This window comes from Rhinolophus ferrumequinum, chromosome 10, assembly GCF_004115265.2.
Source record: "Rhinolophus ferrumequinum isolate MPI-CBG mRhiFer1 chromosome 10, mRhiFer1_v1.p, whole genome shotgun sequence".
Taxonomy (NCBI): Eukaryota; Metazoa; Chordata; class Mammalia; order Chiroptera; family Rhinolophidae; genus Rhinolophus; species Rhinolophus ferrumequinum.
In genome coordinates, this window is record NC_046293.1 from 39,577,081 (window position 1) to 39,595,602 (window position 18,522).

Consider the following 18,522-nt stretch of genomic DNA (forward strand, 5'->3'; position numbering starts at 1 on the left):
AATGTCACAGGCTCTCTTTCGCTTTAGGACACCAGATATTTCACAAAGATTGCCCTTTAGTTTAAGGGACATTACCGTTTTGTTTTGTTTTTTTAACCTCAATAAAAATATTAAGCAAATTTTCGTGTGCTATTGGGACCAAATAACAGAGTTATATTTGAAGAGGAAAACTCAGTAAACTGCATGAAGATCAAAGGCTCTCATGATTGTAACAGATACAATTACATAACTTCAGTGGTCCCCAGGAAATAGTGACCGAACCTCTTGTGGATCCCTCCAAAGTGAGGTCATGTGCATAGCAAGCTGATTGTAGTCCAAGTTCAGGACTCTACATTGTTTCAAAAACTCAACGTAAATGTCACACCCCCAGCCCTTGCCCAATTCCTGCTAATAAAAATGCAGTCTTAGTGTCTGTCTACCGAAGTCATACCCAAGGAGTTTATTGAATCCAAAAAAAAGTTTCTCTTTCTGGTTTTCTCATTCTGCTGAATTTTCTACTTAGGATTTGCAAAATCCTAAGTAAGAAAATTTCTTGCGTCTGAGCTATAAGTAACTATTGCCATAAACAGGATAGTTACTCATGTTGAAAAACAAATTAAGAGAGAGAAATACTTGCCTGTGTAATGTCAAATCAGGGCAACACTCCCAAACTTCCCAAGGAAGATGGATAGTTTTGTTATGAGTTTGAAATGCTTAGCTCACCTCCCAGCTGTTATCTTTCAGTGACCACAGAAATGTGTCCTGCTCCTGTCAAGAAAACCGTTTCATAAAATGGAAAAGCAGCAGCCCCTCAGCGTGAGTTTTCATAAATGGCGAGTAGTTATTCAACTCTTTACCTTCTCAGTGTTGTGCCATGAGATAAAACATATACGAGAAGGCATAAAATAAACTCTCAGAATCCAAAATAATTTTGCTATGTTCTTTATGAGTGGGCCTTCAACGGCATTTTTGAAATTATATTTTTTCTTCACTCATTTTTATTCCATCTATTTTTTCTTACTTATAATTAATGTCTCACATTAGCAAAAGAAACTTTCCGGAGAGCTGGTGAAACTTTCCGGAGGCTACGTTTGCATCATTTCATTTGTCCTTAGGTCTTGTCACTATGACAAAGGACCGAGGGCCTGCTCTGTGACATTCCAGTTCCCACTGGCAATTAATACACAAGACCCAAGGGAACCCTCTGTGTCTTCCTTTAGTAGCAGTTTTCGGCTGTCTTTCATCCTAATAATACAAAAGAGCTGCTAACCAAATAATTTCAGGAATCAAACTCCCATTCATGATTCTATTACTGTTCTTACAATAATTAATTTCAACATAATAGCACAATTTGAGTCTTTTCAATGAACTGAGTGCTGTCACACATAAAGAGATGAACAAGAATCAAACTTTACAAACCAGAGGGGGAAATTTAAGGCCTGGCTTTCAAAATGGACATACACTTGCAGAGTCAGTGTTTCTCCAAGTATAGTAACTGAACTATTAGACCTATCTGTGGATTTTATTAAGAAATACAACTTCCTGGGTTACATACCAAACCTACCAAGTCAAGATCTCTGAGGATGGAACTAGAAAATTACTTTTAATCGGTCCACAGATTATTCTGATGTCTACAGTTGGAAAACCACTGATATCCTGTACCTCCCTGGCAGTTATAAAGAGAAATGAATCATACAGATTTGATCATTAGCCATTATCTGTGTTATCACTCCAACTAGAGAAGTTCTCCTCTTGGGATCAGTTAAAATCAACTATGGAACTTGATGTGAAATGCAAACTCCTGATTATGCCCCAGTACTTTCTTATTTTGTGAGTATGGGGTGGAGCAAATCAAAACCACAGGTACCATATACCTCACAGCTGTTAAAATGGCTATTATCAAAAAGACAAGAACTAACATGTGTTGGCGAGGGTATGGAGAAAAGGAGATCCTAGAGCCCTGCTGGTGAGATTGTAAATTGGTGCAGCAACTATGGAAAACAATATGGAGGTTCTCAAAAATTAAAAAATAGAACTACCATATGATTCAGCAATTCTACTTTTGGGTATTTATCTGAAGAAAACAAAATGCAAACTCAAAAAGATATATGCACCCCCATGTTCACTGCAGTATTATCTACACTAGCCATGACATAGAAACAACCGAGGCATCCATCCATTAGATGAATGGATAAGGAAATTGTGGGATATATATATTATTCAGCCAAAAAAACAAATGAAATCTTGGCATTTGTGACAACATGTATGGACCTCAAGGACATTATGCTCAGTGAAATAAGTCAGACAGAGAAAGAGGTGGTCTGATTTCCTATATGTGGAATTAAAAAAAAAAGACCCCAAAACAAAAAACCTCACAGATACAAAGAACAGATTGGCGGTTGCCACAGGTGGGGGCTGGAAGGTGGGAGAAATGGGGGGAGGGTGTATAAATTTATTAAAACTCAATCAATCAAACTACCAATCCTGTGAGTTGGGTGTTATTTTTATTTTAAAGTTTAGATAGCAGAGGCATACTGAATTTAGGTTCTTGCACAAGCTCTCATCACCAATAGGGGCATAAAATAAATTAATCCTGAGGTGTTTGATTTGCTCCACCCCATACTCACAAAATAAGAAAGTACTGGGGCATAATCAGGAGTTTGCATTTCACATCAAGTTCCATAGTTGATTTTAACTGATCCCAAGAGGAGAACTTCTCTAGTTGGAGTGATAACACAGATAATGGCTAATGATCAAATCTGTATGATTCATTTCCCTTTATAACTGCCAGGGAGGTACAGGATATCAGTGGTTTTCCAACTGTAGACTTCAGAATAATCTGTGGACTGGTTAAAAATAATTTTCTAGTTCCACCCTCAGAGATATTGACTTGGTAGGTTTGGTATGTAACCCAGGAAGTTGTATTTCTTAATAAAATCCACAGATAGGTCTAATAGTTCAGTTACTATACTTGGAGAAACACTGACTCTGCAAGTGTATGTCCATTTTGAAAGCCAGGCCTTAAATTTCCCCCTCTGGTTTATAAAGTTTGATTCTTGTTCATCTCTTTATGTGTGACAGCACACAGTTCATTGAAAAGACTCAAATTGTGCTATTATGTTGAAATTAATTATTGTAAGAACAGTAATAGAATCATGAATGGGAGTTTGATTCCTGAAATTGTTTGGTTAGCAGCTCTTTTGTATTATTAGGATGAAAGACAGCCGAAAACTGCTACTAAAGGAAGACACAGAGGGTTCCCTTGGGTCTTGTGTATTAATTGCCAGTGGGAACTGGAATGTCACAGAGCAGGCCCTCGTCCTTTGTCATAGTGACAAGACCTAAGGACAAATGAAATGATGCAAACGTAGCCTCCGGAAAGTTTCACCAGCTCTCTGGAAAGTTTCTTTTGCTAATGTGAGACATTAATTATAAGTAAGAAAAAATAGATGGAATAAAAATGAGTGAAGAAAAAATATAATTTCAAAAATGCCGTTGAAGGCCCACTCATAAAGAACATAGCAAAATTATTTTGGATTCTGAGAGTTTATTTTATGCCTTCTCTTATATGTTTTATCTCATGGCACAACACTGAGAAGGTAAAGAGTTGAATAACTACTCGCCATTTATGAAAACTCACGCTGAGGGGCTGCTGCTTTTCCATTTTATGAAACGGTTTTCTTGACAGGAGCAGGACACATTTCTGTGGTCACTGAAAGATAACAGCTGGGAGGTGATCTAAGCATTTCAAACTCATAACAAAACTATTAGTGATGTTGAGTATCTTTTCATGTGCCCTTTGGCCATTAATACATATGTCATCTTTCGAAAATGTCTATTCAGATCTCTTACCCAATTTTTAATCAGATTTATTATTATTATTTTATTTTATTTTTTTACTATTGAGTTGTATGAGTTCTTTATATATTTTGTATATTAGCCCCTTTTCAAATATATGATTTGCAAACATTTTTTCCTATTCAGTCGGTTGCCTTTTCATTTTGTTGATGGTTTCCTTTGCTAGTATGCAGAAGCTTTTTAGTATGATGTAGTCACACTTGTTTATTTTTTCCTTTGTTGCTTTTGCTTTTGGTGTCAGATTCAAAAATCAATGCCAAGACCTCTGTCAAAGAGTTTACAAACTATGTTTCCTTCTAGCAGTTTTATGGTTTCAGATCTTACATTCAAGTCTTTAATCCATTTTGACTTAATTTTTGCATATGATGTCTGATAGTGTTCCAGTTTCATTCTTTTGCATGTGGCTGTCCAATTTTCCCAGCACCGTTTACTGAAAAGACTGTCCTTTCTCCATTGTATATTTCTGGCTCCTTAGAAACATTAATTGACCATATATGCATGGATTTATTTCTAGGCTCTCAATTCTGTTCCATTGATTGATGTGTCTGTTTTTATGCCAGTATCATACTGTTAAACTACTGTAGTTCTGTAATATAGTTTAAAATCAGGGGCATGATGCCTCCAGCTTTGTTCTTCTTTCTCAAGATTGCTTTGGATATTCAGGGTTGTTTTGTGGTTTCATACAAATTTTAGGACTATTTGTTCTAGATCTTTGAAAACTACTGTTGTAATTTTGATAAGGATTGGATTAGATCTGTAGATTGCATTAGGTAGTACGGACATTTTAACAATATTTATTCTCCCAATCCATGAGCATGGAATTTCTTTTCATTTATTTGTGTCCTCTTCAATTTCTTTCATGGGGTCCAGGAATATACATTTTTAATACGCATACTAGTGTTTCCAATGCAGTTCACTTGGTGTATAACACCTTGAAAAGCACTGATCTATTAGATGGCAGTTGGCTGTAATCTCTAGAACTCTATTTAGGATGCAGCAATATTTAAAGAGTGTTATTTTATTAACAATTGTAGCAGTATGGTGAGATTCAGACAAGGCAAGTCATATGACTAGTCATGGTTAAATATAAAATGAGACCCACATTTAACACTGTGGTTTGAAGTGATGCAGCCAATTCATTGATTAGTTTTGACTGACCACAATCAACTACTATCTTGATCCAAATTCAATTGGATTACTTTAAATTGCACTATGTTTCATCAAATATACCCTCTTATTTGAAATCATAAATCAATATATACACTATCCATTGACATTATTTCCTGAATTAGTAATTATCTCCTAAAATAGTATTACTGTAAATTAGTATCTTGGTGCTGTTCAATATTGTGCTGGTTGCCTGAAAGTACAGTATAGCAGAACAGTATCTTCTGTCTTTTAAAGTCACAAAAAATGCAGAGGAAAAAGAAAATCCATATATGGCAGCGTACATCATATGTGAAGAACCCCATTGCTAGAAGGGAGGACTCCGAAATTATCTTCTACTTCTAGCTCTCAAGTAGCCAAAAGTCATCACAGGCCAAAGTCAGTCGCCACAGAACCTTAAATAATGTTGTTGTTTTTTAAGTAAAATTTATCATGCAGATTCTCTTAAAGGTCTCCTACAACTTTAGTTATTTAAAAGGGGCGAAATTGCACAAATTTTACATAAATTTATCAAAAAATATCCAACATATGTTTGTTGTGCAAGTAACATGAACTACGAGAAGAAAACATTTGACTGTGAGAGCACATATTGAGCATGCTATGATCCATCAATATTAGAAGAGCTGTTTTTATGTTTCTGGAAGAGCTAGAATGACCTTTGTTGAAAACATCCCTCAGACACTTTCACAAGCTCATCAATCCCAGATGTCAAAAAAGCGTTGAGGATTGACCTAAATTATTTTTAGAATTGTAGTTAACACCCCACGGAAAAGGCTGTCCCTACAGTGCAGAAAAGTGGTAGCTCAGAGACAGAATATATTACCTTGCCAGGAAAATATGTGAATTTAATTCCTTTCCCCAGCTACCTTCATTGAGTTCCCAGGATGGCCTCTTAACATGGTCTTGCTTGATACAAACGAGACATGATTTCTCTGATTACCTAAGATAACTTCTTATTACCCAATAAAAATCCTGGGTTAGGTAGGTCTCTAACGGAGAGTAGAATCCCGCTACTATGTAAGGATCAAGGAATAGATGAAAACATTCTTTTGGGTTAAAAGGGAGAAGAGAACTGACTCTGCTACTATATTATGATTGAAATCCCAGATGGATTCTCTCTGTTCTTAACTTTTCTAAACATTTAAACTTACTCTTCTCTTCCTCACCGTTAGCATATCATACCAATATTAGAGTAAAATTCCATTTTATCAAAATAGTTTGGAACCATGATCATTTTATTAAAACTGTATTTCCTACGAAAATGGAAAATATGAATTTAATCAAAGAACTTCTATGTGGAAGCGAAAGTAGAGACTCTGATCCAACTGAGTAATTGTAATAAAAGCTAAAGCTGCCAGTGCTCTTTCCTTTACCCATTATAAATAAGGATATTAAAAAAGTCAATTAAAATTCTATAAAAAGTACATGAGCTACATGTAATTCTTTTACTAGACAATAACTGCCATTTACATTAGAATGAGATTATATAAAATTTGTATTTGTTGTACCCATTACAAATTTACTTAATTTGTTTCTAACTACATGTGTACTGCTAGGTCATTGTGTTAATCTGGGCCAGCTAAACAAATCGTTACAAATTTGTGCTGATGAGATATCCTTTGTAAAGGCTGGTAATTTTGCTGGTAATTTATAAAGGATGGTAATTTTACAGTGAAAACAGTATTTCTCAGCACAAAATGGAAACAATCACCACGTGTAAACATGAAGCCACCTTGTAGGGAAAAACTGGATAGGGCAGAATATGGTTAACTTACTATCACTCTTTCACTGTGCAGGAAAAGTTCAGAATATACTTTTTACTGGTTATTGGAACTGACTTTTCAAATGTTTATCAAACTAAGAGGAGCAGGGATTATACTAAACTGACTTTGAACTGCATGAAATAAAGCAAATGGCTCTTGAGTAGATAGGTACCTTCTTTGAGTGACACTTCCACTACAACTTGTTTTTGAGATGTATAATAAAACAAGTCAGTGAGAAGACAAACGATGTGATGGTGGCGGTGATCTTTGTGTATTGATTTATATTTGTGTTTTAGCTGTTTGAAAAAGTCAAAGACGTTTGTCCAAACGTGCATGAGAAGATCAGAGCTATTTATGCGGATCTCAATCAGAATGACTTAGCCATCAGCAAGGAGGACATGCAGGAGCTTCTCTCCTGTACAAACATTGTCTTCCACTGTGCCGCCACTGTACGCTTTGATGACCATCTGAGGTACAGTCCCATTTCCCTCTCGTGGCTTGTAGGTATACGTGTGTGTGCAAGTTTCTTAACGGTTTCTGTATTCCTCTTTTTTAAAGATATACTGTCAATGAAAGAAAAATACAAATGAGTAAAACTTCTCCAAAATCTCACCATCCAGAAATACTGTTTAATACTGTGGAGAACATACATTCCAACTTTCCTTTATGCATCCATAATAAATGTGACTCCAATTTAAAAACAATACAAAACAAAAAACAAAAAAAAAGACATCCTATTAAGAATGATATTTTATAACCTACTCAATTATATTTTTGATATCTTCCATTGTCAGGCTATTTTATTATAATTTGTAATGACTGCATGACATTCCATTGTACATGTGTATAATATACTCAAGCAGTTCTGTATTGGTGAGCATTTTGGGGATTTTTCTAATTTTTCACTCTTCTAAACAACACTGCAATGAACATTCTCTGTGCATACATTTTTTTTCAAATACCTTTGGGTGCTTTCCATTGGGTAAATTCCCAGAAGTGTAACTTAGATGTATCAGATGTGCCCAAGTTATGACCAGTTTACATTTTGTCATATAATGCTAAATAGCTTTCCAAAAAGGTGCTATCAATTTATACTGTCTCTGTGCACATGAATCTCATTTCTGACACCCGCAACAATACTGTATTATAATTCTTTAATTCTGTTTAACATTGTCAGTATGATGATGGAAATGGCATTGCATGTTTTGATTTTATTATTTTGATAATTAGCAAGGTTGAAGATGTTTACATATTGATTGGCATTTTATTCTTTTGTGAAATACCTATTCATGGTCTTTGACTTTTTTTCTCTTGGAATATTTTTTTATTATAAATGTTAAGGTCTCTTGAAAGATTTAGCAATTCTTTGTTTTTTTATAAGGCTCCAAATATTTTTAACAGTTTGTCATTTGTCCTCAACTTTGTTTTTATTATTTATGCAGTTATTCATAACTTCTCCTAGTATTTTTATTGTTCATATTTATATTTAAATCTTTGACCCATTTAAAATTTATTTAGCTATAAAAAAGAATAGTCAGGAAAATTCTATAAACACAGTGATGTAGGTATAAATGTAGAGTAACTTTTCTTTTATTTCTAACAGATGGTTATTTCTTAAACATTTATTAAATTACTTATTTTCACGCTTTATTTGAAAGGAAATTCTTGTAATATATTAAATTCCCATTTTTGAACTCTTTATTTTCATTCATTAACTAGGCTTTCTCTTTCAGTACCATAGGATTTTCATTACTGTAATTTTATTTTATTAGGCAGGTATACACATATCATTCTCTTTTTATAGAATTTTCTTGACTATTCTCACCTACTTATACTTCTTTCTTAAACTTAGAAAAATTTTGCCAAGTTTTTAAAAGTGTTGGACATTTGATTAGATATGTATATTCCTTTAGAAAACTTAACATATTTAAAACATTAGTTCTTCTTATGGAAGAACAGTCTATGTCTTTTTATTTATTCAATTTTTTCTGTTATGATACTTAATGAAGTTTTATCAATTTTTAATATACAGCCTATTCATTTATTATTAATTTGATATATGTTTAAAATGCTCAGTTTTGAATGTGTACCTTTCTTCCATTGTGTTCCCTAACTGTTGTTTCTGTACAGGAAAGCCAATGACTTACATAACTTTTATAAGTGGATGTCTTACTGAATTATCTTATCGTCCATCCCAGATTTTTCAGCTGCGTCCGTTTGTTTTCCAGATATACAATTATATAATCTGATACTGATTTTTGTGCCTGCCTTTACAATATTTATATCTGTTAATTTAATTTTTCTTTCTAATTATAAGACTGGAACTTCAGAGCAATATTAAGTAGCAGTAGTGATTGTAGAAATCTTTCTTGGCCCTGACTTTAAAAGCAGTGCTCCTAACTTTTTACCGTGAAGCATGATACAAGCTACCTGCATTTCCTTCTCCTTAATTTTCTCTAGACATGCCGTGCAACTGAACGTCACTGCCACCCAGCAGCTCTTGCTCATGGCCAGTCAGATGCCAAAGCTGGAAGCCTTCATACATATTTCTACTGCCTTTTCAAATTGTAACCTGAAGCACATCGATGAAGTCATCTATCCATGCCCTGTGGAGCCCAAAAAAATCATCGACTCCATGGAGTAAGTTGGGTTAAATGAGGGGCTGAAGGAATGAGCACATTGTTGTTCTCTTTGATTCTGTGTATTCATTCACTAATGAGGTAACTAAGTGGAACACCCTTGAAACAAAGGACTTCGAATGGTGATCGCTTTAGCTATCCTGTCCCTGCCATTCCCTCCATCCCCAAGTGGGGTATACAGTGCTTGAGTACAGGAGAGGACAGGGATAGAAAAATCCCACAGAAACGTCCACGACTGCGTGAGGTCCGTGGGGATATTTTACATAGAAGTGGTTTCCCACTGAATGAACTCAGCATTATCACTAAAGGAAGTATAACATAGCGAGTAAAACGTTCAGAAGAAAGCTTTTGGAGTCAGACTGACAAGGGTTCAAGTTTACTTAGGCTCTGCAGTTTAGTTGCTTTGTGACCTTGAGCAAGTTCCTTGGCTTCTCTGAGTTTCAGTTCCTTCCCTTGTAAAATGAGACTAAAGTAGTGCACATCTTATAGTTGTGATGATAAATTGAGTTATATAAAACAATTATTACAGTGCTAGGGAGTGTTAAATAGCAGTTAATCAAAAGGTTAGTAAAGAAGAACTAATAGAGAAGAAAAAGACCTGTTTGGCTGAGATACACTCTCCTTTCTGTCCTATTGTGCAGGAAAAAAGCGTCTAGCATTTTTCTCTTCTCACCAACTGACAGGAACCACTTTCATCTTAGGACATGGCCCAAATCTCAGAATATATATGTTTCTGTTTTCTGCTTCTTTGTTCTTCTGTTCCGTTTACTAAATATACCTTGTTTACTTGTTTTTAATAAACTATGCATTAAAAGTATTACAACAGCGGAAGGAGACTACTTCACAGTGAATTTGTTAGATTTGAATGTCATATAATCCGTATTTTCATTTAAGATATACTCTTCAAAATGAAACTTTCGCTACATCAAGAGTTCATTCCCTTCAGGGCAGACATTTTTATCTCATACAGCTTTGAGAATAGATATTTTTACCTGTCATTAAAAAATATCCAGGACAAAGAAGAATGAAAGTCATCTAAAGGACCTGGAGGTTATATTTAAAATTGCTAATAAAACATGATTTGCTTAACTGGTAAAAGGAGACTTTCAGTGTCCAGAGTTTGTGAGGATAGATGGAGAAAAGAAAAAGACTCTGATGTCCAAAGTCAGAGCAGGAAAGTCAATATCTAAAGCCTCGGAGCATTTTCAGGATGGAATTGATTTGTCTGTCAGTTAGCTGCCCCTGAAAAGTGTTGTCTCTCGGTAAACATGGTGTTTTTGTGTTGATATACAACACAAAAAGGGGCAGACTTCCTTTGATTCCAGACCCTGCTGCTGAGATTCCTGACACTCACTCCACTACTGACCCCTCTGACCCCTCTGACAGATCGCAGCATGATTTGAGGGAGAACAGGAGTCTCTGAGAATTCACCAGAAAAAAGAGGTAGAAAATACAGATTCCCTTCACCCATAGTGAGAGGTTTCTGAGGTACTCCATACCACTTCCTCCATCCCAAACTGTCCTCCACATCCTGAGATTTCAAAGAACAATGGACACACCTTCCAGAGGACGAGTTGATTTATCTTTAAGTATTTAGCGCTTTCCATATTCCCCATTATATAAAGGCAAGGAATTGCTACATGGTTTATGACCTAACTGTCATTGACACTTGTACAAAATGTGTGTCTGTCATTTATTGCTCTCCAAGGAGAATAGTTACTTTAAAAAATGTACAGCCAAACAGAAGGAGAGATGACATTATACTTTGTCTCAACAGAATACATTTTGAATGCGATTAAGGAACTTAACTGTTTTTTTTTTTTTTAAGCAGGGAGACGTCATAACCACCATTTATTAATTCAGAATTTTACATTCAGGACCACCTGTAAATTCAGAATTAATTCAGAATTTTACATGGAGAGACCTCATCTCTCTCAGCCCTCCCCTTACATTGGTGCTGCTGTCACACTGAGGTAGTTTCTCCTCTCTATCCTATGGTCTGCCTTTGATTATCATGGTTGTGTTCCTAAAGACAACTTCCACCTCTGCTTCAGACAGCAAAGCTCTCCCCTGGAATCCCTCAGGCGCAGGTGGGCCATAGTACCCGGTGCTCATTCTAAAATCTGGTTTGCTTATCTCTAGTTAGTCTCCATTAGACAATGAGCTTCTCAAAGGAAGGGAACGTGTCTTGCTCCTTCTTGCTCTCTAGTGCCAGCACACAGTAGGGACTCAAATATTTCCTGATTGAATGAAAAGCTATTGCTAGCACTAGATGATCATTGTTCATACTGTTCTGGCTGTGCAGGGGAGGGAGTGTTGTTTGTTTTGACAAAAGCAAGAATAGATGACAGACTTCCATAGCAAGCTGATATTATGGGATATTAAGTCTTAACGCATAAAATAGCTTACGCTGATATATCATTCCTGCTTGATTGCCCATTTTTTCTTCTTGAACTTCAAATAAAACCTATGTGTTTGGTTTTGAATAACACTTTGAATAGAGTCCAGCAACCTATTACCAACAACACCATTGTTCAAAAGTGTTTCAGCAACTCCTCTATTAGATGAGATTTTCTGAAGCTCTAGAATCACAAATCACATTCAAGTTCTTCTGAATAAATATTAATTCACCTAAATCCAGGTTTAGTTGTTTTGTTTTAAGAATATATTTATTGTCTGACTTCTTCTCTGTTGTCATTGGCCTAAGATTAAAATAAAATTATTTTCCAAGATTTTTAGGCTTCTATTTCCTTGGAAATTTTTATTAACAAAAACCCCTTATGTAGTGGCTATCCTTGTTCTTAGCGTTCCCATGGCCCTCATTTTTTAAAAGGAACGAGAAATTAGACAGCAAGATGATCTTAAAGCTGTACTCTGGGCTTTGTGACCTCATGAAAATCACCCACGTGGATGTGTTCATTAACTGGAGGGGGGAATCATTTCACAATACATACGTATACCAAATCGTCACATGGTTCACTTTAAATAGCTTACAATTTTATCTTAGTAAATATACCTGAAACAATAAATATACCTGAAAGTAAATATACCTTAAAAAAAAAGAAGAAGAAAATAGAAAAGGAAAATCACCCTTGAAAAAGTAAAATGAACTTTTCTTTTTCCAGAAAACAAGTTTAATTTGAATTCCAGTTCTGGGAAATGAAAGAGAATTTGCACTTTTTGCCAGGAACTTTCCCAATTGCAGAGGCCCAAGTGTTGCTAAGAAAGGGAAAGGGACTGTGAACTGAAACCAGTCACCCCCCACCCCGCCCCATCCTCTCAGCCCACCTCATTTTCTGTCCATCCCACAGCCCAAGACTGCCAGGCCTCAGCTCACTTTCCTTCAGCCCATATTTAAAAACTTCCAGAATTACGATGGCCCGGAACCCAAGCAATAAAATTTGATTGTGTTAGTATAAAAACTGTAGCATAAACACATTTTAATAATAACTTAAATTAGGAGTTAATGCTTTTAATTGGTATGACAAGAATGGCCATTCATCGGCGTTAAGCAACTAGTTTTCCTAGCTCTTATACCTGCAGCTGTCTTTGCCCCCCCATCCCAACTATCACAGACGTTTTACCATGTAACTGTGTCAGAAGACTTACTCATCTCTGCCTATAAATTTCTTGTGCATACTTGGTACATAGCTTGTACATAGTTGGTGATGTTTACCTTTAGGAACTCATGTGCATAAATGGGTCAGGGATTGCCAGTGAAATTCCGCATTTTCAGAATAACAGTTTAAGTGTATTTATTTTTTAAACTGCATCTAACTGACCGGGAAAGATAGAGTTTCGGGGCTGGTGCTTTCCATATTTTTCAGGCCAAGGTAACTTCTCTTAGGGGAGCCAGTGGAGAAGGAAAGGCGTTACGCACGTGTATAAAAATCTGAAATAACAAGAGTTAGGAAGTAGAAAAGTGGATCCATACATCGAGGCTGCTTGAACATACTCGATCTAGTAAATATGCATTAAGAAGGAAAAGATGACTATGAATCACTATTGAGCAAGTACTGTGAGCAAAGACACGGTCAGACATTTACTTCCTTAACCTAGTATTGGAGGGCTGATATTAGCACGGCTGTACTATAATATTAAAGGAACAAAAGCTTGGAGAGGCTAAGGAACTCCTTGGAAGTCTCTCAGCTAGTACGTCACAGAAACACAATTTCCTCCATGGCCACATGATCTGGCCGCGTGGTCATGGTTTTTTCAATATACCACATACTTGACAGTGCCAGAGATTAAAAGATGTTTCTTTAAGATATAGATTGTGCTCTCACAGCGGTCACAATCAAACATGAGTGGAGCAGGGTAGAATAATACATGTGGTGTGGTGGAGGAAATGGGATGTATTAAGTTAGATGGAATTGGAGGGAGTAGGAAGACTACAGCAACAGGCACTCAGAGATTCATTTGGCATAAAGACAGGCGTGGGAGAGCTACTGGGGAGAGCAGGCATCATGGATGGTTAAATAGGTGCACATGCTACGCAGAGCTAGTGAAGCAAGAACACCTGGGGTATGTTTGGGATATAGCTGTGACGTCCATTTTGGCAGCACAGATGCTGTGCAGAGGGAAGTTATTAGAGATCAAGCCGGGAAGATGGGCTGGAGACATACTGTGGCGATTGTGAACACCATACAGAGGGTTGTATTTAAGTCTGCAGGCAGTACACATCCACTGAAGGAGGGCCGTGTGTAGGGGGGTTGGCGGGGGAAACAGGGGGTGCTTTAGTCAGTTGTTTGCTTTATTTTGTTTCAATAAAGGAAAAACTTTGATAAAAGTGAGTTTTAGGAACATTACTACGGAGGGGGGATGTAGATTAACATGGGGAGTAGCCAGAGACCGAAGACCCACTACCTGAGATGGAGTGGATAAATGACTAGAGTAGGGAGTGGCAATGGATAAAAACACCTGTGTTTTGGGAGGAAAAAACCGACAGGACATAGCCACTGCTTTGCATATGGGCCTTGCACCATCTCATAAGCTACAAGATTAGAAAATGTATATTGTCACAATATATACTTTTCCAACACCAGGGATTTAATTCTTTTAAAGTTCAATTCTACTGAGACTTTTCCTCCAAAGAGAGCAATGCCTTCTTGAGAGCTAATCCCAATTTATTCAAGTCTTAATAACTTATATTTGTGAAGCAGAGTTCTTCTAAATTAGTAATTCCCCCATTTGAATCACTAGGGCTTGTTAAAAATACAGATTATCAGGCTATCAACCTAAAGACTGAATTAGTAAACTCTAAGATGGTACCTTAAACCCATCCAGGAATAAAAATCCAGAGAGGCCCCAGACATCTTATTTATGAGCTGGCAAACTTGGAAAATAGTGTTTTAAAGTGCTTTTTCAGTTAGCAGTTTTCATTTGAGTGGGTTGCATTTGTATTCCAATAATCAGTGTAGCCTCTTTTCCCCATTCTCCTCACCTTCTGTTGGCTTTCAATTTCTAGATGCTTTAATTGAATAAAAAGTTCCTGATAGATTTGTACCTACTAAAATTCACACTTTTGAAGCTACCAAGTCACCAGAAGACACAGCTAATCTGCCATGTGAAAAGGTGTTTCTTTTTTTCTCGCTCATCATTTGATTTGATTTCATTTTTTTAATTAGTTTCAGGTGTACAAAACAACATAATGATTAGACATTTACACCCCTCACAAAGTGATAATACCCCCAAGTCTCCTACCCTTCTGACGCCGTCTATAGCTGCTACAGTACCATTGACTATATACCCTATGCTGTACTTTACATCCCGTGACTAGATATATTTTTAAAATTATAGTTGACAATATTATTTTATATTAGTTTCAGGTGTACAGTATAGTGGTTAGGCATTTATATAATTTACGTAGTGATTCCCCTGATAAGTCTAGTATCCATCTGACACTATACGTAGTTTTTCTTGATCAAACACTGAGAGCAATCTGCTGTGGCCAGAGAGCTGCCGCTAGAGAATGAGATGCAGGCAAGATGAAAGCTGCCTGCAGCTGACAATGGCATCCTAATAACAGCCCTTTGGGAAATATGAAAAGAGGTCAAATGTGGAAAAGTAGTTTTCTTGGTGCTGAAGATGACATTGTTAACACTAAGAAAGTTTACCCATTCTAGGGGAAAGAAAAAAGCTAATTTTAGCTTTTGTGCTTTTACTTTCAAGATTGTATAGTCTCAAGGTAGCATCTAAGTGGTTGACAAACAATTTAAAATTCTATGTATTTTTAATATTACCAGGCTTTAAATACCAATCAGAGTAGGGATAGATTGTTTCTTAAACAAACTGAATAATTTTCATGTTGTCAGGCCATTGGAGGCCAGAATAAGTGCTCAATAAAAGTCTGGAGGAAAATACAGAGGTCAGTTCACCACAAGCATTTAAGCTCAGGTACACATTTCTTCTCCCTAATAAAAGTTTAAATTTACTCTGAAGCCGGTTAAGTTTACTCGGAAGCCAACCCTGCCAAATTGAAGTGGGTGAACATTCACCTTTTCAGCTTCTCAACACGTTTCACCACAGCCACGGGATACTTGAACTTCCAATTTTGCTTCATCCTTTCTTCCTTTCACACAGTCTCCCTGCAGCCTCACCTCTTTCTGACTTCACCCATTCTTTCCTACCATTGTCCAGTTCAGCTTCTCAAAACCTTATACAGAATTTAAATTGGCCAATCAAGACTGTCATATGGGAAAGTACCCATTTACTGAATAAAATAAAAATAGCTGGTTCCTGAGAGAGGAAAAGTGATTGGACACCGAGATTAAAACAAAAAAACAAAAAACCATAATCGCTGCTCTCCTGGACTCATTGTAAAGTGGAGAAACAGACACATGAGCAAGTACATATGGCATGATAATTGCAATAATCAAGAGATGGACATGATCCAGATGACAGAAGGAGAGAGCTATTGTAACCATGAGGCAGTGCGTCCAGCACTTACTCTCCAGAAAGCTTTTCCTGATACACCAGTAGACTTGCCCTGCTTGTTGAATAAGAAAATTAGGAGGAAAATTCCTCGTTATTTCATTTGGGAAACACATAAATTATGAAATTATTAATGATATTAGAGGTTGATTCAATAAATTTAAAACCAAAATGAGAGTAACATTTAGAGGAAATTGTAGGTGTGCGTGCCCCCCACACACCCTCAAACACATGCATACACACTCTCTATTTTCTGAATCCTTTAATAACTGTTTGCTTCTTTTGAATCAGTTTAAATAGACGTTTAGAATTTGGGACCTATGGGTTCAAAACATCTTGAGTACACCCAAGGCCATTGGGTTAATTTGAGAAATGTACTTTGGTTTATATAGTATCTTTTTTCACGCTAACTTATTTACTGTTCTAAAAACAAACTGAGAACAAACCCCAGCAGCAAATCAAAGTTTGGTAAAGAAGAGCATGAACTGATTATAGATCCTAAAAAGGGCATCACTGTAACGAATGGGTGTGCATGCTTGTCAGACTCATCTCTGAGAACTCAGGAAGTGGCTGCATGACACAGGCGGTGGTCTTTTTGGCTGTATTAGAAAAGATACTTTAAAACCACCTAATACCTGTGTACATATATGTTCCCTGGTTGTTTTAGTGTGCCTTAGGTTTACTGGTTTATTGTGTTTTATCAAATACTTTTAAGTGCAGTTGTGAATATTCCTGTGTGTCCTCGTGGTAACCTGAACGTTTAGATGTTTATATAATTATAATAATTACAAATATGTCATTATTGCCACTTTGCACAAGTGAAAATGGAGGCAACGAGAAGCCAATACACTAGAATACAAGTGGAGCTCTGAATAGTGGCGGCAAACCATCTACAGAATATTACAACTTCTCTTGCATATGTGTTCTTAGAAACCTATGAAACCAATATTTTTAAGAAGCTAACTCACCCAACTTGATAAAGCCTCTAAGTATCACCCTTTCCGTGCTCACCAATGAGTCAGCGACAGCAACTGGTACCAACCCTGTGACGTATAATCCTAGTGCATTACTAGGGTCTGATGTTCACTTACATTTTTTTTCTCTACAGCCTTATTGAAATTAGGCTGTAGTTCTTCTGACCAGGTTGCTGTAACCTGTATGTTTTTGCAAGTGAAAGAAAATGGTCTTACGTTAATTAATCTACTGTTGACCCACAAATAAGATGAGGTAAAGGTAACGTTATTCTAAAGACAGAGAGGTGCCCGCAGCGTCCCACTCTCGCTCCCAAATCTCAAGTGGCCATATACAAGTACTTGGAGTAGCTTGTATTTTTCTAAGTACTTGGAATTGTTTTTAATTCTAGGAACTTCTCAATCTTTCCCTATTCAATTTAAATCAAAAGGCATTTGGCTATCTAGAAAACACGCAGCACTAGTGGCAGCAAAGAGAAAAATGAAATTATAGACAGTGCTCAGGTTGCACGTTAAAATCAAATGAGAGTTATTAAAATGGAGAGTTATTAAAATTGTGCTGCTGAATAAGTCATGGCATGAGCACATCTTAAATGCTTAACAATTTGTCATGGGAACAAAGTGGTCACAACTAAGATTTTTCTACCATCAGAACAGTATGACTGAGCTCTGTCCTATAAGAAAGGAATACAGATATCAACTCTATTGATTATAAAATCACTCTAACCCATATAGGTAGCCTATTATTTTTCAAACTATGTTATATCAAAACTTTAACCACCTAGATCTGCCAGATAAGAGAAACATTAAATATTTAACTGACAGTAATTGTATTTATTGCTCTCTTCAAGAAGTACAGATAGACCTTGGGATTTTCAAAATGGTTCTGACATCTTTAAAGAAAAGATGGTCCGTCAGTTGTTAACAATACATGTGTTCTTGTAAGTAGAGGTATTCAATAATAATTCTATTAAAACCACTTCAGAGTATTATAATGACGCCGCTTGACACACTATTAATAGTTATGAGAGCATTTCAGACTTCACTAGAAAGAATTACCAAGTTATTGGCATAGACTCAAAACAGACCTTCAAAATACAGTTCACGTGTGATTTGCTAAAGCAGATTGCAAGCTGTCAGATGTAGTTCTTTTGTTTGTTGATGGAGTTTTCAAAATTAAAAGCTGAAATTTGCAAGATTGGTGCATTAGGT

The 18,522-nt window shown here is 36.3% G+C and overlaps 1 protein-coding gene across 2 annotated transcripts in view; it reads left to right on the forward strand.

The window, feature by feature from the left end:
- FAR2 (fatty acyl-CoA reductase 2) overlaps positions 1 to 18,522 on the forward strand; it is a 136,079-nt gene that overhangs the window by 93,499 nt on the left and 24,058 nt on the right. For both annotated transcript variants that reach the window (XR_004424113.1, XM_033116796.1), the window contains exons 3-4: positions 7,064 to 7,239; positions 9,228 to 9,407. Coding sequence is in view for 1 of the 2 variants with exons in the window: in XM_033116796.1 (XP_032972687.1) it covers positions 7,064 to 7,239; positions 9,228 to 9,407 (356 nt within the window). In the remaining variant the exon portion in view is untranslated. The remainder of the gene's footprint in view (positions 1 to 7,063; positions 7,240 to 9,227; positions 9,408 to 18,522) is intronic.